The 19,083-nt window shown below is 35.4% G+C and overlaps 1 protein-coding gene across 5 annotated transcripts in view; it reads right to left on the bottom strand.

Moving 5' to 3' along the window:
• Nucleotides 1-19,083, bottom strand: part of Pgant7 (N-acetylgalactosaminyltransferase 7) — a 213,278-nt gene that overhangs the window by 39,520 nt on the left and 154,675 nt on the right. For all 5 annotated transcript variants that reach the window (XM_089252484.1, XM_089252486.1, XM_089252485.1 and 2 more), the window contains one exon: nucleotides 4,935-5,033. In XM_089252484.1, the coding sequence (XP_089108610.1) occupies nucleotides 4,935-5,033 (99 nt within the window). The remainder of the gene's footprint in view (nucleotides 1-4,934; nucleotides 5,034-19,083) is intronic.

Genomic DNA, 19,083 nt, shown 5'->3' with positions numbered 1-19,083 from the left:
CAAAAAAGTAAATGACAATAGTTAGCATGGGCATATTATTTCATTTTAATGGCATATTTACTAAGTATCAGAGAAAAACAATAGTGGATGTTATGCCTCTGTTTTCCATGACATCATACCCTTTGTTCGTAAAAAATATATTTCTTTGTCACTCTCTAGTTCACAGAAAGAGCTCATACAAATACAAATACAACGCCACAACAGGCAAATTGTCCAACGAGGTGGCTGACTTAAGAACATCATGGATCCCCGAGCCATTTTTTGGAGGCCCTACCTACTACTACTACACCACACATGCACCCCGTCCCCCCCGCGGAACCCCCCAACGAATCGGTACATGCGGGAATGTGCGTGTACGTGTAGTGAAACCTGACGTGAAGTTTTTTGTTTCTCTGTAATGCTTGTTATGTGTAGTGCTGCCACCTGCCACAAGTTCTTCTAACTATGAGTGAAGTGTTATGATTGAATGATTTATCGTTGTAGGACTGTTGCTCTCTGTGGCGCGACTTTTTAACGGGAGATCGGCTCGCATTTGCGCTTTGAAGTTGGGAACCACAGAAAACCAACTTCAGCCGACCACCACTGTGGGGTTCGAACCCGGATCCTCGCATCGCGAGTCCGTCACTATAACCACTCGACCACCACAGCGGCTAAACTGGAAAAGAACCAAAAATATATCTTTATTTTGAAAAACCATAATAATCTTTATTTTTAAAAGAAAAAGGCATTTAGAGAGTATAAAAGTGGAATAAGTGACCTGTCATCATTAATCAAAAAAAGAAGTTCAATCAAAGGTTGGCAGATAACATTGGTGCTGACCCTAAATCATTTTTCAAGTACACCGACAATGGATGTAAGGGAACAGTTGGTACCACTCTCGATAGAAAGATCTAGGGTATAGAGCAATATAGGTATGTATGGTGATTTCAATAACTCTTTTCGTCAAAAATTGACGAAAAGATTTTTATGTGGTAGAATTATCGGCCGCCTGGAATGTGGGCATAATCAGATGGAAGTATCCGAGGAACTTGGAATTGCCCAAAGTGTCATCTCTAGGCTTTGGCAACGATTCCAAGATAACGGAAATGTCAGTAGATGTTACAGTACAGGTCGTCCCCGAGTTACAATGCTGAGTGAAGACCGGTATTTGGCAGTAACTGCCAAAAGAAGCAGACGGAGCAAAGCATCCGACCAGTCTTGTCAGCTATCTGCAGCCACGGGTACCACAGTTTCAAGGCAAACCGTGTACAGACGTTTGGGAGATATTGGTCTATATGCTCGCAGGCCTGTCAGATGAGTTCCGCTCACGGCAACTCACGGTCTGCAGCGATTAGCCTGGAATAGAGAACATGCAATGTGGACATCGTCACAGTGGGCTTGTGTGATGTTTTCCGACGAGTCCAGGTTTCTGATTCACGTCAGACTTTCATATGGAGAACGCCAGGTACCCGTTACCACCAAGACAACATCATTGAACGACATTGTTACGGTGGTGCAGCATTGCTCGTTTGGGGTGGAATTATACTGGGTTCCAGAACAGATCTGCATGTTCAAACCGGAACCATGAAAGCCCAAATTTATCGAGACATCATTCTGGAACAACATGTGCATTTGTTTAGGGGTGCCATGGGCGCAGAATTTGTGTTTATGGATGACAACGCCCGTCGTCACCGAGCAAAAATTGTAAACGAATGCCTTGAATCTGAGGATATAACCCGTATGGAATGGCCAGCATTCTTACCTGACTTGAATCCGACAGAGCATGTGTGGGGCATGCTTGGCCGACGAGTTGCAGCCCGTCAACCACCTCCTACATGTGTACTGGAACTTCAGAGAGCATTGCTTGCTGAGTGGAGTGATCTTCCCCAAGATCAGATCGATAATTTGATACTCAGCATGCCTAGGCGTTGTACGGACTGTATTTCATCGCATGGGAGATATACAATGTATTAACCATCATACCAACCATGTAATAGTAAGTTTTTGTAAAGGAGATATTTTTTACAATTGCTCCAGGGAGCAAAAATCGTAGTTTTTATGAATGGTATCATACATACACCATCGTTTTTGTTCTTTATCTTTTGTTTAATAAATGGGCTTTATGAATAAGTAACGTTTGTTTTGTTTCTGAACCTTTATTTGCCGGAGCTGGCATTATCCTTAATTTATGGGCATGAGTGTATATTACCTTTTTAAGGAATATTTATCATTTTGGTCTTAATCCTGTCTGTGAGCATGAATGTACTCCAACTTTTTATCAAGTGGTTATTGTAAAACCAGTTATGCACTAGTTTTTTGAAGTTCAAAAAATTAATTTTTCTCGCACCAATTTCTTTGAGCCTCTGTTTGTAATCAAGTCTTGTAATCAAGTCCTGGAAAAAGTCAAGAAAGCATTATTTAGGACTGTTTTTCTCGAGTAAAAACCATGGTTGACTCCTAAGAAATTCAGCTGGCACCTAAATATTTTTTTGATTTGTCAAGCCCTGGTGTATTATAAAATTTCCAATATTTTTTTCATGAAAATTGTTATCATTTTTGGTTGCTGTATTTTTAGATATATATGAAATCTATATTTTTTATGGAGAAGCCTTTTTTCAGTCACTTTGTTGGACAATTTGCCTGTTGTGGCCTTTTCCTACTTGTATTTACATGTAATGCAGATTTTTATAATCTGCATCTTTTGAAATTAATTTCAAGCAATGAAATTATGGTCTAATTCCAGATTTTCTCATATTGGGGGGGGGGGGATGACAATTTTGGTGAATAGCTTCAGCCAACATGTAAAAAGGAACTATATGAGACCATGTGAATAGGTTGTTAGCTACACAAATCAGAAGAAAGGATTGATTTCAGCAATCACACAGCATTTACAAACTAGTACTGTAACTTTCTGCATATAATTTGTGCATTCAAATTTCACTACTTTAAGAAAACTTTTATCCTATAATCCATGTGTTAACTTATGGTTCTTACCTTTATCACCAGTGATGAATTTTTAAGGTATGGAAGTTTTCAATAAGATTTTTTTAGAAAAAAATATTAACTTTTTCACTCGTATCTGTTAAGTACCTGAGCTCAAGAGGGAAGTTTTTGTCTCCTCCAGAAGTTAAAGATGAGATATCATATACAAATGCCCCGTGAGGAACGAACTGCGATGACATATTACGAGACGCACCTTTTTAAAGCATATACTTACTTTTTTTTGTTGCTGTTGTTTATTTCTGATTTTTTCCATCGCTATGACCTTTATGTTACCTTTTGTAACTTTAAGTTTTTACATGTTATGTTTAAGGTGCTAAATTACGCACTACATTGTTGCTTAAAATGAAAATTAATTATTTGAATCACATGTCATTCATTGCATTCATTTCCACATCAGTATCTATAAAAAAAATATTTTTGCAAATTACTTCTAAAAATATTTATTCTATTATAACCCTCTCATAGAAAAGAATGCTGCAAATAATATGCAGCAGTATATAATCCACACACAGAAAGATTACATAAACTTTTAATTTCTTTGTTATATAATTCATGGATTTATTGGAAATTATGGCATGCTGAACTAAAATATTTTTTCCATAAGACAGAGATTCCTAAACTTTACATATCCATAGCACCCCTCCTGCTCATTTCAACAGCTCAACGCAATACATGGGAAAAATTCTGCTACTTGCAGTATTGCTGTTATCTCGCATGTGTCCGAGTTCAGAAATTGCAATATAAATAAATATACTATTTAAAAAGAATCACCTGATTTGCAATGCATATATTAAAAAAAATATTGAACATAGACACTTAAGATTAATTTTACATTACATGGCTAATCATAGTTTTTTTACAAACCAAATTAAAAGTGCTCAATATGTTCACCTTGGGATGCACAGGACATGTCTGTACAGCAGTCAAATTCGTCCCAAACTTTTGCGAGCATGTCTGCATCCACTGCTGCTGTTATGTGTATCTTCAGTTCAGCTAATGTAGCTGGAAGGGGAGGTACACAAACGTAGTCTTTTATAAACCCCCACAAGAAGAAATCGCACACTGTGAGGTCCGGCGATCTTGGAGGCCAGTGATGTTTAACTGAATTGCCAGGTCCCGTATGGCCAATCTATCATTTAGGAATGCGATTGTTCAAAAATTCTCAAATGTCCAAGCTCCAGTGTGGTGGTGCCTCATACTGCTGGAAAATCAAGTCATGCGAATTGGTTTCTAACTGTGAGAAAAGCCAGTTTTCAAGCATTTCTTTTTCAAGCGACCGAAGGAAGAGCATTAGCTCTACCTGTCGGCAACTATGTGAAAGTCACGATTTTCCTTTTTCTACCTATACATTATTCAATCAAAACAGATTAAAAGCTGAATAGTTATGTTTTTTTTAAACCGGATGATTATTTTTGAAACACCCTGTATTTGAATTTCTCTTAACAGTGAACATCTCTATTTTAAGGCTTTCAACCTGGCTTGGTAAATATGTAACCTAAAAGTGTCAAGTGTTTATTATTGTCCTGTACTACAGTAAATTATATGCAAGAAAAATTGGCAACCTGATCAAGGTTAATGTTTGAAAATTCTCACAAAACTAACGTCAAAATACTAGATTGAAATTTTAAGTGATCTAAGACAAAAAAAAACCATATAATGTTTAAGTATAGTAAAGTGCTGATAAAATAATTTTGATAAACCTAAAAAAAGCAGACTACCTTACTTTATGCTGTTAGAAAATGCCTATAACAAATATGGACATTTTCTAACATTCAACTGATTTTTTTTTTCAGCCACCTTGTTGGGAAATTTCTCTATTATGGCCTTAGAATATGTATTTGTATCACAAAAGCTGAATTTTTTTAAATTGTGTAAAAAAAATTCAAAACGTTGTCATTTGCATTGACTATGATTTCAGTAACCTAAAATTAAATATAGAAAAAAAAAATTACCTGATTACCACCAGACCCATGACAATGACTCATGCCTACTATTGAAGGTGGATGAGAACTCATGGTATCCAAGCACTGGTCAGTTGATAAACTTCGCACCTGAAGAAAAACAATGTTGAAATACATAGTAAAATTAAAAACTCTTATAAAAATATGCATATATTGCTACAGATACAATTTTATGAAAAACGATACAATACAAAAGTAAAAAAAAAATTCTTGGAAATCTTTTTGTTGCATGAAAATAGTAAAGATTTTGAGAACACTTATAGTTCATGATTCATCTCCATAGTCAAAAAATTTAATACAAATGATATTCTTGATGAATTCATTGAAGTTCAGAGTGACAAAAGCTTTCATTAGAAAAATTGCATTAGCAGTATTAAAATATAAAATTTTGAATTCAGATTTAAAAACTTTTTGTATGATTAGATAGCTTTTGGCACAATGTGATCATAAATAAAAATGAGTTTTATAACAATTCATATTCAAATTTCAAAACATGTATCTTTTTTGTTAAAAAAAAATGATAGTGAAAAAAAATAGTGATTATATTAGTCATTACGCCAGCTTTTGAAAGAGCCTACAATAATCCATCGGTGTTCTGGTTCAGGAGAAATTTATCCTTTTGTTTGCAATGTACATCACTGAAATCTGCATTCATTGAAGTAATTTTAGTAGGTTTTGGCAACGATTTCATTTTTCACTTCACTAAACACTCAGCTCTTGAAGCTCACCATTAAATACAGGTATCCTGTACACAGAGGTAATGTCACTCTTATAGAATTTTTTCAGCAAAATCTACAAATTGTCACCAAAATCTGTATTCACAAATTCCGAATAGTTGTTGAATATCTACTTCAACAAATGCTGATTTCAGTAACATATTGAGAACAAAAGGCTAAATTTCTCCTTAACCAGAACACCAATATGGCTTATTGTAGGCTGTTTTGAAAGCTGGTATAATGGACAAAGGTTTTGATAAATTTGACTGATTGTAGCTACAATGATGTTTGCAGAATTAGCGATTAAAAATTACGGTGACAAATCAATTTTGAGCTTAGCCAATATTTTAAGCGCTTGTAGCTCGTCATTAAATCCAGATATTTCAATGAAATTAGTGTCACTTTTTATAGAATATTTTCTGTTCTTTCCAAATATGTGCTTAGTTTACGTGTCAGATTTTCAAAAACTTCACAAATTCAATTTTTTTCTGACTTGACAACATTTTTCTTCCATAATCAAATATACACCATAACTCAAAAACAGTTCCAGATAGGACAGGGTCGGTGGGATGTTTCATGATCCACTTGGGCTTATCTATCACCACCTTTTGTTTGGCAGAATAGGTTGGATCCACCCTGTATACCTTCCCTAAAAGTTTGTCCCAATATTTTCGAGATACCATGCATAATAAAAATAACTAATATTATTTAGTGCAATTTTCCTGCCATTCTTACAGAATACGAGTTGATCTTTCATTCCAAAAAGTCTCTTCACAGAGAACAGGCAGACCTTCAACATGATACTTACATAACTAAAAAATTTAGTCACCTGCCATTTTCACTTCAAAATATGGAAGAAATGGCAGCACCATTAGAACAAGAAATATGCAGAACTCTGAGGTCATAAATACATTTGTGGCATACATATATTCAGTACACACCTTCCAACATGTACAAATTCATCAGAAATTCCCCAGAGGAATGTTTACGAGGTACATGTACTGTGTACCTTACAGAAGTTCATCTAGTACAAGGGTGGATCAAATAAAAATAAAACAATGTTTATGTGATTTGGTTTATTTTTGAGTGTGGTGACATTTTTGTGTACAGGTAGCGGGGCAGAAACTAGTGGGGGCAGGGAGGCAACTGCCCGGAGGGAAATTTAGGGGGTGGCAGTTTTAAATGGGACAGAGTTAACACAGTTATAAAATTATCAAACTTTAATGCTGTGGGGGTGACAAAAATCCTAGTTACGACCATTGCATGTAGAACGAAGGCAACCCCTACAGGGGAATGGACTTTCCATACACAATCACTTGGAAGCATGTGATATGTGCTGGCTGTCGAACAAAAGTAATATTGGGCAGGCAATCCGTTTTTTAATTTGTGCCTGCAGAATGTTTGCAAGTAAAGAAGAGAAACATGGTGTTTTTTTAGTGACAGAAGGGGTTAGAGTTTGGGAAGTGCATTGGTGAATGAAGGCAGTGTACAATGTAACAAATTGTTATTTCTGGCATTGTTTTATTGTTGACCGGCACCATGCTTGTATTACATTGAGATGGCTTTGACATCCAGGATTCCTACAAGGACGGCCTTGACTGAAAGTGTTCTAAAATCATTGCCAGCAGTGATTCTCTTGGTAGTTCTAGTTCAAATAAGATGGGTGGTGCCAAGGGTCAATGTTAAAAAATTATAAAGCCTTGCCTGGGGTTTCTCTCTCTTATCTGTTGTAACCTGTGAGGACCGAGTGGTTCTCCCTTTTATTGTTATTTTATGTTATGGTTTAATTTTGTTGCTCATCTGTTGAGAGGAAGTGTGTTGTATAGTCATTGCTGTCATATCCATGAATAGCTGTCATTGGAAGGTCAGCTGACCATTTCATCTTTTTGCCATGTGGTCATCTTCAAGGGTAATGGCATAAGGTCAGCGACATTTTTTCTCTTGCAGAATGAGCATTAATTATATTAATTTTTTGAAACCTAGAATGACCAAGTTTCTCGGGAAAAATGTGTTTACAGCATATTGTTACAATGGGATACATGCACTGTCATTGACTTGTGTGTAGGAGTGAAAAGCATTTTGGGAAGGACAGGAATCTGTGAATGATACGCAACCTGATCAAGGTCACCTAATCATCATGGATGTTTTGGTGAAAAAAAACGACCAGATAATCATAACAGACATCAGCAAAAAGATGGGAATGAGTTTCGGTTCGGTTTGTCTAATCATTACAGAAAAACTTCACAGGAAAGTGCGTGCACAGTAGAAAGGCTTGTGCCAGTCCTGCCCAGGAGTCAATGAAAGTGCATGTTTTGGCATTTAGGATTGAAGTGTCGTTCAGGAATAACAATGATACCGGTTGAGAAAAAAAAGCAAAACAGTCAATATTGTGACAATTTCAGCACCACATGTTCGCCATGCACTGCCTTTGTTTGCTGATACACATCGCAAACTCAAACTCCTTCTGCCACTAAAAAAGATCACCATGTTGCTCATCTTTACTCGCAAACATTCCACAGATACAGATGAAAACATAAACCGATTGCCTGTCGGACATCACTGTTGGCTGATGGCCAGCACATATCATGTAGTTCTGAGCACAACTACCCAGAGCAAGTCCATTTCCCAGTAGGAGGTTGCTTTTACCTTCACTCTACCTCTACACAAAAATGATGCCATATTTATTTACAAATAAACCAAATAATAATCACTGTTCTGTTCTGTTTTCATTTGATAGGTGCTTATATATATATTTTTAAGTGATGTAAGCACTGATATAACGTGACACTCAAAAGTACCATAGGAAATAAATGGTTAAATAGAGTATTCTCAAAGTATACACTACGTTATATGCAGACACAAAAGTAGTAAAATTTTTTTTATCAATATCAATTAAATTCATACACGATAGATGACAAAGTTTATATTTCACAAGAACATTTTGTTTTAAAGAAAATACTGATTATACCGGTCTAGCATTTGTTATTCCATATAAAAATGTTAATGAATGAACACATAATTTAGCTCATACTCATAAAACTCACATTTTATGTTTCAAAAATTATGTTTTTGTACTTCAGGTTTTCTTTTGTGTGTGAGTGTGATTAATAGAAATTTAAAAAATTTCAGGGCTAGAGATAACAAAGAAAATAAAAAAATAAAAATAACTGATATTTTGTTCAAACATAACATAGTCTTTTATTTTTATTCCACTTGATTTGTTAAAATTTAAGATAGTTGATGAAAGTGGTATTAATCATAAAAAATAAATTAATTGAACATTTTTTTCACAGATTGAAAGTGATGATTCGAATTCAGCATCATGCATTATTGTCGGAAAATCAGCATGGGTTCAGGAAGGGGAAGTCATGTGTAACTAACCTCCTTTGCTTCTATGATCACGTGACTAAGGCTTTGGGTAAGAGCAAAAATGTAGATGTTGTTTACCTTGATTTCCAGAAGGCATTTGATCGGGTCCGACATGATAAACTCTTGAAGCGTTTACATGAGATTGGGATTGGGGGCAACTTGCTGAATCGGATAGAATCGTGGTTAAGAGATAGGTCTCAACGAGTTATGGTGAACGGGGAATTCTCAGGTTGGACAGGTGTCACAAGTGGAGTTCCTCAAGGAAGTGTCATTGGTTCCATACTTTTTTCACTTTTTATCGATAAACTCGACCAGGGTATCGATGGGATTGTTAGCAAATTCGCAGATGCTGTGAAAATAATGGAGGGTAGTCGCGAATCAAAGCGATAGGGAGTTGATGCAGACCAACTTAAACAGGATTGCAGCATGGATGGAGCATGACGTTTAGCGTTGATAAGTGCATGGTCGTTCATTTTGGTTCGAACAACCCACAGTTCTCTTACGAGTTGAATGGTGCCACTATCTCGGATGCAACTAGGGTCACCGATTTGGGAATTCTCATTGACGAGCGTCTTAGGTTTTCTGAACATTGTTCATCAGTGGTCAAAAAAACGAATAGAATGCTTGGTCTCATTTTCAAAAAGGTCTCTTCGTGCTCACCTAAAGTAATTCTTCCTCTTTTTCGAGGCTTAGTTCGTCCGGGACTGGAGTATGCAGTAAGGTTTTGGAGACCATACTTACAGAGGGACATAGAATTGGTTGAAGGGGTGCAAAGAAGAGCTACGCGTGCCCTGATTGGCACACAGGACTTGAGTTATAAAGAGAGACTTCATTTTTTGAATATGTTTACATTGGATGAAAGCAGGTGTCGAGGAGATATGATCGAAGTGTTCAAAATTTTCAATGGGATGAACCATGAACTTTTAGTACACCGCCAATTGATTGCTTTTACACCAGTATCGATTGGTAAGGGACAATGCGAGGTTATGGTCTCGCAGGGAATTTTTCTCTAATAGGGCTGTTAATAAATGGGATAGCTTACCCCCGGAGGTAGTAAATTGTAACACAATTGACACGTTTAAAAAGAAATACGATAAATATGTTGGGGTAAATCGAGAAGCTATCCATACTTAGAATAAGACAACCATAAATACATTATAGGCATTGTATAATATTTTATCATGTGTATATATTGTTTATAATTTTAGTTTTTAATTGGGTTGCTGTATTTTTGAAATCTATGACATCCATATTTGTTATGGGCATCTTTTTCTCAGCCACCTCGTTGGGCAATTTTCCTGTTGTGGTGTTGTATTTGTATTTTTTAACATATTTGAATAAATACCAAAGACATTTAAAGGTAGGATGAGAAACATGAATAAGAATATCTAATGTTTTAGTTTATTATGGGTGGATGTTTTCATTTCAAAAACTTCAGTAGCTTCATTTCACATAACTTAAATTAATTTTGGGGTTTTTTTTCTACAGAATATCATTTGAGTAGTATGGATAGACTTAAACAGACACAAGCTACCTGGATAAAAATTCATCAACTTACCACAACAAAATATAACCTTGAATGATACATTTATATAAAGTGGCAATAAGATAACATTAACAAATCCTTAAATGACCTTAAAATTTGAGAATGCAACAACGCATCTTGTATGTATTACAAATAAAAATCTATGGATATACAACAATCAGAACAATCGAGCTGGATATTTTTCCAGTAGTTATGTTATTCAAAACATTTTGGTGGTGGACTTCACACAAGACCGGATATGGAAGCATAGTTATATGGAAGTGGTACATATGGAAGCAAAATGGTTTGTTTTCTGACATTTTACAAATTTTATGAAAGTTTATATAAATACACAATCTATGAAAAATATTATTTGAAAACCATGCAAAGATGATCAAGATAAATAATGTCAAGATTAAAAAATTATCTCAAAATGTAATGTGTCAGACATCAAAACATTTTGTTTTTTACTTTGAAACTAAATTTTGACAATATATTTATATTTTAAATCTCCAGTTATGTTCTATGGTACAATTGAAAAGTCATTCAAATCAGAGTAAAGACATTTGGTTTATGAGCATAATTAATTTTGTTAATGTGCTCGTGAAGCCAACACACTCATTTATTGAATCAGGCTTTCTCCATAAGGAATAATAGAAACTCAAATAATTTATTCCGCTGCATTTTCCCTCATACTAACCACATTTTTTTTCAAAGATGAAGTGCAGGTTAATTTTTTATTATTTTATTTTACTTTATATGAAGGGGTACTCAAAACTAACCAGAATTTCTTTTTTATAATTGCTTTATTCAGTTTTTTGACAAAACTTCTTCAATTATCTTGAAAGAACTCTCCATTAGAGCTAACACACTTGTTGAGTCTTTTCTTCCATTGTTCAAAACCTTTTTTAAATTTGTCTGTCGTGCTGCCAGAGAGCACCTCCATCATTTTTGTTTTTATCTCATCCATGTTGGCAAAACTCATTTCAGGTCCCTCTTCATCTGTAGGAATAGAGAAGTTACACAGAGCTAATCGGGTGACTAGTCCGGAAAAATCAGATTAATAGTTCAGGTGGGGCACAAGAGTCATATTGTGAACAATTGGTGCACTGTGAAAGATATATGTAACAGAGCATTGTCATGATGCAAAAACCAGTCACTCGTCTCTCACAAATCGGGTCTTTTCTTCACACTGTTGTAAAAACTTCTTGGCAGCTAGCTTGTAAAAAAAACATCTAAACACTTGCAGCATCCCTGTAAGCTGTTTCTAACATCCCAATATAGTTTCTGCTGTTTTTTTCCCAATCAGGAAGCAAAACTTTACACCGGCTAAACAACAGGCTAAAAGAACTAAAGGAACAGGCTAAACAACTTCCACGAAAAATTTATGGATGCCAAACACAACCTTTCCAAGCAAAACCACTTGGCACATTGACTCAGAAAAAGTGGCTTTACACTTAGGTTTTATGCTAGTGGGAGAACTGCATACTATGGATGCTCCACTTGATGTAAGGTGATTCCGATTACTTTTGGGTACCCCCTTATATTTGTATTGAAGGCACATGAATTTTTGGAATGATACTGGGGCTTCACTTTTAAATCCCTGCTTTTATTACCATGCAACAAGAGGGTGAGATCTTTCATGGGTTTATGCTAAGAATGCCATTCCCATAGTCAGTGACATCTTTATGAATAGACATCTAAAGAATGGCCCCAAACCAGGGATTCTCAAAATTTTATCACTCACAGTCAGTGGCGTAGCCAGGTTTTTGTCAGTGGGGGAGCGAAATATAATAAGGTGCCTTATTCTATTCCTCATTTAGGCGCAATTAAAAAAAAATTAAGTATACAGAGAAACTAAGTTAAAATTTCAATAAAAACTTCATTTGTTTACGTTTTGTTTTCGTGTTTATTTTTCACACAACTTTTTTAACTGAAAATAAAAAAGGAAATAAAATAGTTTGGTGTAAACTACACAAGATATATATATGAGGAACGAAAAACCCTATATAAAAAATTGAACTTGTTACGACAGTGAAAAAAAAAATATTTATGGGTTTCTAGAACTATGTAATATTGTTTTAATCATGGGATATGTTTATGCTACAGTTTTGCACTCATGAGTGAAGCTGAAAAAGTTCGATTAAAACCTATATGATCCACTTCCTCTCTGAGTTTTGACGCGAATTTTTGCAAGACCAAAATTCATAATCAGAACTTTTTCCGCCTTTTTTTAATCTTTGAAAAGTTGCTCAATTACTTTTTGAATATCAAGCTCATTAGCTAATTTCCTTTCTATCGGCAACGAAGCTAATCTTTCTTCTTTCGTGGTCGATCTTAAATAATATTTTATAATTTTTAACCTGCTGAATGATCTTTCTGCAGAAGAGCTGCTGATTGGCAAAGTTAGATAAAGTCTACACTTTTTCCATATTTAGAAAAATTGCGTTCATTCCATGTGTAATCACGAATTTTAGCATTGTGCTGATATTTAATGCTTTTATGTCGTCCGATATATCTTTTCATAGGTTTCTTAATGAAAGAAATTCCTTCACCAGTTCATCTTTAACTAAGACATCATCGTATTCTTTAGCCAAAACAGTGATTTTTTTTTCTTGCGCTTCGTCTTCCAAAAAGTGAATCGGATCCAGGGAGACAAAGTTGCACGCTGTTTCTTCGAACTGCCTGAATCTTTCTGTTAAGATGTTAATGATGGAATCTATTGAGACTAGAAATGTTTTCGTGATGAAGTTTCTTCGACTATTCAACACAACTTCATCTTTGGTGATCTTATCATGGAAAAGTTTTTTTTCGCATCCTGTATTTTTTGTACTCGACAGGAATACCGCACTAGTTGATTCTAGAGTCTGAAATTGACTTTCATAATTTTGACGAATTTCGTTATTTAAGAATGCATTCTGCACACTCATCATAATGAGAATTGATGAATTCAATGTTGAAGGTGTGATTGAGGTATAAATTCATGAACTCCAGCATCTCTTGCGGCGATGTTTTGACACAATACATTAGGTAACTTTATGCTACTATTTGAGGAGGAAACCAGGGCTGAAGGAATCTATTGTCCGACAATCTTGAGGGCATGTAAAAATTTTAAATACCCGACCTATAGGTGATAGGTGAATGCAAACTCATCAAACGGGGGGGGGGGGCGTTGCGAATCACTGAAGTAGCATGTATAGTGAACGGGAGTGGGCGGCAAAGTTCTACTTCCACCCTGCCACCTATGTCAATAGTACATAGTAATTTTTTTCACTGAACAGGGAGGAGATGATCGTCTCCATGCTCCTCTTTCTCTGCCTACATATGTATCTGGCACTAGTACATAAAATATTGATTCGAGCATGTAAATTTTTGGAGATTTGTCCAGTCCTGGAGCAACCAGTTCGTGGTGTTATTTTCACTCAAACTACCATTTCACTACTACTAATACTACCATTTTCATATACCCGATGGCAATAATGTCTTGTGCCAGAGTAGGATAATCAGTGATATATCTGCAGCTGTTTTTCTAATGCATACATATATAGATTTTGCAAAATCACTGCTCCTGGTATACAGTATTAGCATGACATCGCTTCGAAGATCTCAAAAAGTATACAGTACATTCTCACTAATCCGGCCATTGTGCCCGCCAAGTGCTCAATTCTTTACTAATTCGACCTCTTTTTCTATAACATTAAGAAAAAATATAGCAACGTGGGTCAAATATATAACATCGGCGTTATAGTGCATGGTGCTGCTGGAAAACGATCTTACAGAGAAAGTGGGTTTCAGGATGAAGTACTGAAATCACCGGATTACCGGAAGGTAGTTGGAAAAAGTTTCTGTGCATAGATACGAACAAGGCGCGATTTCCACATGGGCAGGGAGAGATTTGCCCCCGGGTATCATAATTTTGGGGGCCCGGAAGATGAAACATATATCCATTGATTAATGAAACATCTTTGATCTAAGTTGCAAGAGTTCCACGATTTCTGCTTTCTCCATGGCTCCTCATATCAAAGTCGGGCCCTGGACAGACTAATAGGTTTTCCACTTCCAGACACTAAGGAAATCAGCCCAAAAACGCAGCGTTGCTGGTCGGGCCAGAATAGTGCACGGCTGGTTTATGAACGCAACTGTATTACTTAATACTGTATAAACAAATGTTAATAGTAGTAGTTTATATTGTATGAACACAAAGAAAATATTTATTCAAAAATGTACTCACGAATCAAATATTAAGGAAAAGAAAATATCTAGAAAAAATATTGACCACTTGATGAAAAAATAATTTAGTACTCCACTTAGGGTATGAAGATATCAGTATTGAAGTGGTAGAGAAGCAATGATACTATAAAATGGACACAAGCTTCTGGAAGAAAGTATATCTTTGCGAAAGGCAACCGCAGTCCATGTACATTCTAAAGCCCTCTTTTTTCCTTACTCAAAAACTTGCTTTTATCAATTGTATAGTGCAGCGGTTCTCAACCTTTTTTGACTCGCGGATCCCTTTTCAGAATTTTTATATCGGAGCCCTGTTTGACTCGAGGAGCCCTTTTTGTATATAATTTTTATGGCGGAACTCTGTAATCCTCTTTTTTTTATTTATCAAATTTACTTATTTTATTTTTCCTCAAGTCGCCGCGGAGCCCCTGGGAAGTGCACACGGAGCACCGGTTGAAAACCGCTGGTATGCTTAATTGTGACAGTCTTTGATTTTGATTGTATGTACACGGCCATCAAGTACATATGGGGAAAAGAGATGAAGGTGTCAGTCATTTTCTTGGAATAATTTCTGTCATATATTTGTGCTCTCTGAAGCCGCTCAACCCCTTGGGAAAAACGCCATTTTGACACCAGACCATGCAGACGGGGTAAAAGAATTATCTATTGATTTGATCTAGAATGTCTGTCTGAGCGGACATATGTTTTGGTGGATCCAACGTTTAACACGCAGTTGTCATTTACTATCTCATTAGTTCCGTTCACATGGGAAATAGAAAAAACAGGTTTAAAACCCGCTTCAAGAATTTTCACCAATCACTGCTCTCCATTTTTTTCCTTAAGAAGGAAAAAATTCGTCAAGCGGGTGCTGGAACTACCAATAATACCGCAATATTTGTACATGTGAACTATTGTAATAATTTAAAGATTGAAGTTCCTCAACTTGAGGAACTTCCAGGCCTTGGAGCTCTTTTACTTGAGGACCCACCTAACATTTCCTGGAACAAACCCTGTTGTTGTGTTTGACCTCGGGTGTTTTATCTCAAGAGCACCGAATTCTCTCCCCCCCCCCCCACTGACGCATACATAAGCTAACTCTGACTCATTGCTGGTTTCCAAAAGTTCACCGCATCTCACCTTATCCTTCCAGTGCATATCCGTGAAATCTATGGGAGCTCACAGTGTAACTACAAAAGAAGCTTAAACCCCCCCTCTCCCCCCCTTCTAAGCACGTATAATCAACCTCAGTAAAATCAACATAGAATGACAGTAAAAAATTCAGAACTTGTTTTTTTGTTGCAATTTTTGAAGACCTCGTTAGTCATTTTTAGGAAGATAGGCGCCAATGTTGGCAGAATTTTGATTGGGGGAGCATTCGCTCCCTCTGCTACCCCCTCCCCCCCGGCTACGCCACTGCCCACAGTATTCCTTCCTCTAATGAACACTTATCTGCTGCTCCCCAAAGCAGTTTAACAAAGAATTGCTTCGAAAAAACTTTGTAGAAATATAGGTGCTGCAATGCATAGTTTGGGAACTCCTGCCCTAGACCATTGAAGGTTTTCATTTTTATGCAGATGAATACAATATATTTTTAAATTTGATCTTTCAAGTCCCTGAAGAATGCTTAGGCCTGTTTCCTGAACTCTTCAATTCGATCATGTGATGCTCACGATACAATTCCATTGGAGGAAAAATCAAGTTTTAGAGCAAGGATGTATAAATTGGAACAGAATTAATGTTAGAAGAAAAAAACAATGAATTAAAGATTAAAGCAGCAATATTTGGGATTGATAACAAAAATAAATAATTGAAAAAAAATTACAAAAAAAGCAACTATATTTTCTTGACGAACTTTTGAGACTCACACTTTTTGACTGCTGAGGGCATTATTTTCTGTCTACAGCAGCAGTTTAAATAAACTGAAAATACGTTTTCAATTTTTTTCTTCCTTAAATTAGAAATTTATTCAATAGAAAAATCTTAATTTTTGATATTTTTATACTTTTGTGTTGATGCCAAATTGTGATGCATGGATATGTAACTGGGCGTATATTTGTGTTGTAGGTCTGCTGATTACTATGGCAACATTTTTTTTTTAAAGGAATTACAAACCTGAAATTTAAAACCACAGAAAGTCGTATTTAGCCAACTGTCAAGACACACCTTAAAAGACCTGGAAATACTGCAAATTTTCACCCACGCTCAATATATCGATATATATCTTACATTTTATTCTGTTAGAATTATATTACAGAATCATTACATTGTAAATAGTCAGAGCTTTAAAGAGAAATTTTTCAAACTTTTTGACAATTATTTTCTTTATTCACCCCAAATTTGGCACCCCTTATAGAGTGGTTCCTGCCCCATGCAGAGGATGGCCCTTGGAGCCACCCCTGTTGACAAGTAGTGAATGAGTATAGAGTTTCGAAATCACAAAACCTTAAATTTTCTCCAGTAAATGCTCAGGAGGTGCTACCATTTATGTTCCAAATCGGAATTAAGAAACTGATGATAAATATAAACAATTGATTTCTTTTTCAATTTTATGGGCATGATCCTTGCTGACTTCTTGTTAGTTATACTCAGAAAGAAATTGTTGCAAAATAGGAGAAAACTTTGGGAGAATCAACATGTTTGGCCATTTAACACTGGTTATTTGGCAAAGTTGACAAATTAGCATTTGCAATTCGGCAAACTAGCTCTTTTATTCATGGAATGAAAATTTTTTCACGAAATATTGGGATTTGATGCAATGTCGATCAATCATAGTAATTTTTGCTGCTTGCAATGGTGACCCTTTTTCTTTCTTTTTACATGAAAACTGACTTGCATTTGCACTTTAAAGTTGAAAAACCATTGTAAACCCCCTTCAGCTGCAGGATCACGGCCATTATTTCGGTTTCACAATGGAAAGCTTGATGAGAGGACCGATAATTTAAATAATGGGCCATGGTTATCCCAATCTGATTTTTGGGAACAAAATCGAGCATGAGAACTTGCCTTGTAAAAAATTTCGTTTTCGAGTCAAAATTTTTGTCTCTTTAAAAACCTTGCTAACACACACACACACATCAATCAAATAATAATTTGTTTAAAAAAATTTTCGCTTGTTTTGCAAAACACCTGTAATTTTAAATTGCACTGTAATATCTTTATTTGAGATTATTTGACTGCATGTTAGGTGATGTAAACAGTTGATTCAGCATATTTTTATTAGTAGTCAGAAAAAAAAGAAGTATCAAAATAAAAGTAACTTTTGAAATATATATAAAGTGCAATAAATAATATAAAGTAGGAGAGAAAGAGAAAGTGGTCAAAAGTAGATTGGTAAAAATTTGAAAAATAGAAAAGTGAACTGTCGATTAAGAAAATTCAAATTTGGCATGAAACTTTGCACATATTTCAATTACTCTGTTTCATTTTACTTTATTTTTTCAAGTTTCTTCTTTAGTTTATGCAGTTTTTATATATCCAGACACTGTAAATGAACATTGCAACAAATATTTTTCCAGGGATACACCTTGTCAGTAACTACCATAACAAATTGCATATTAATCAGCACCCAAGTTAGGAAATTTAATTGAAAATATTAATGATTTGATTCCAGTTTGAGTACAAATGAATTTGAGAAGCCAATTATTCTAAGCTGATGAGCTTGCACTAGACATGTCATTGGGAATGAAAACAGAGAGAGAGTCAATGTAATTATTTCTACCATCCAGAGATGACTGAAAACAAGGTTGGAGCTGCACTGTTATTTAAAGAAGTCTTGACTAGATTGAGCTGTGGATCAATTATGTTGTTTGGCTCAATTTTTTGGGTGAGTATTGGTAACAGCAGCAGGACTTTTACTTATTGTATTTTAAAAAATTAGGACAAAAGTGCAATTATATTATGGTAATGTAGCCATGAGGAATTTTTCCCACAAGCAATGTTTGATAATATATATAGAAAAATGTACATTATGAAAATTTAATTTTTGTCGAAACTCACAGAATGTCAGGAATCGAGCATCTATTTAGGCTATTGAGGCCAAGAAATGCTCTCAGAAACGTTCTGTGTTGAGCCAATGTCTTGGTGTTCTCCCCGATGAGAGCCCTAGACATTGGCTATGACTTTTTCAATTTTAAATTCCTATTTTAATTTTTAATTTTTTTGAATTCTTCGATTAATTTCTTTTTGAAATTTTCGATGTTCATATTTTTTGCTTTCTCCTTCCAGTTCAAAGAATTAATTTTTTTCACATTTAAAAATGGAACTTTAACAATATATATATATAATAAAGAAAATTATCACTAAA

The sequence above is a fragment of the Pholcus phalangioides genome, unplaced genomic scaffold (assembly GCF_987345545.1).
Source record: "Pholcus phalangioides strain wild (caught in Gottingen) unplaced genomic scaffold, Ppha-v1.0 ptg000029l_1, whole genome shotgun sequence".
Taxonomy (NCBI): domain Eukaryota; kingdom Metazoa; phylum Arthropoda; class Arachnida; order Araneae; family Pholcidae; genus Pholcus; species Pholcus phalangioides.
The sequence above is the reverse complement of the archived record's forward strand: the minus strand, read 5'-3'. Positions and strand labels throughout refer to the sequence as shown.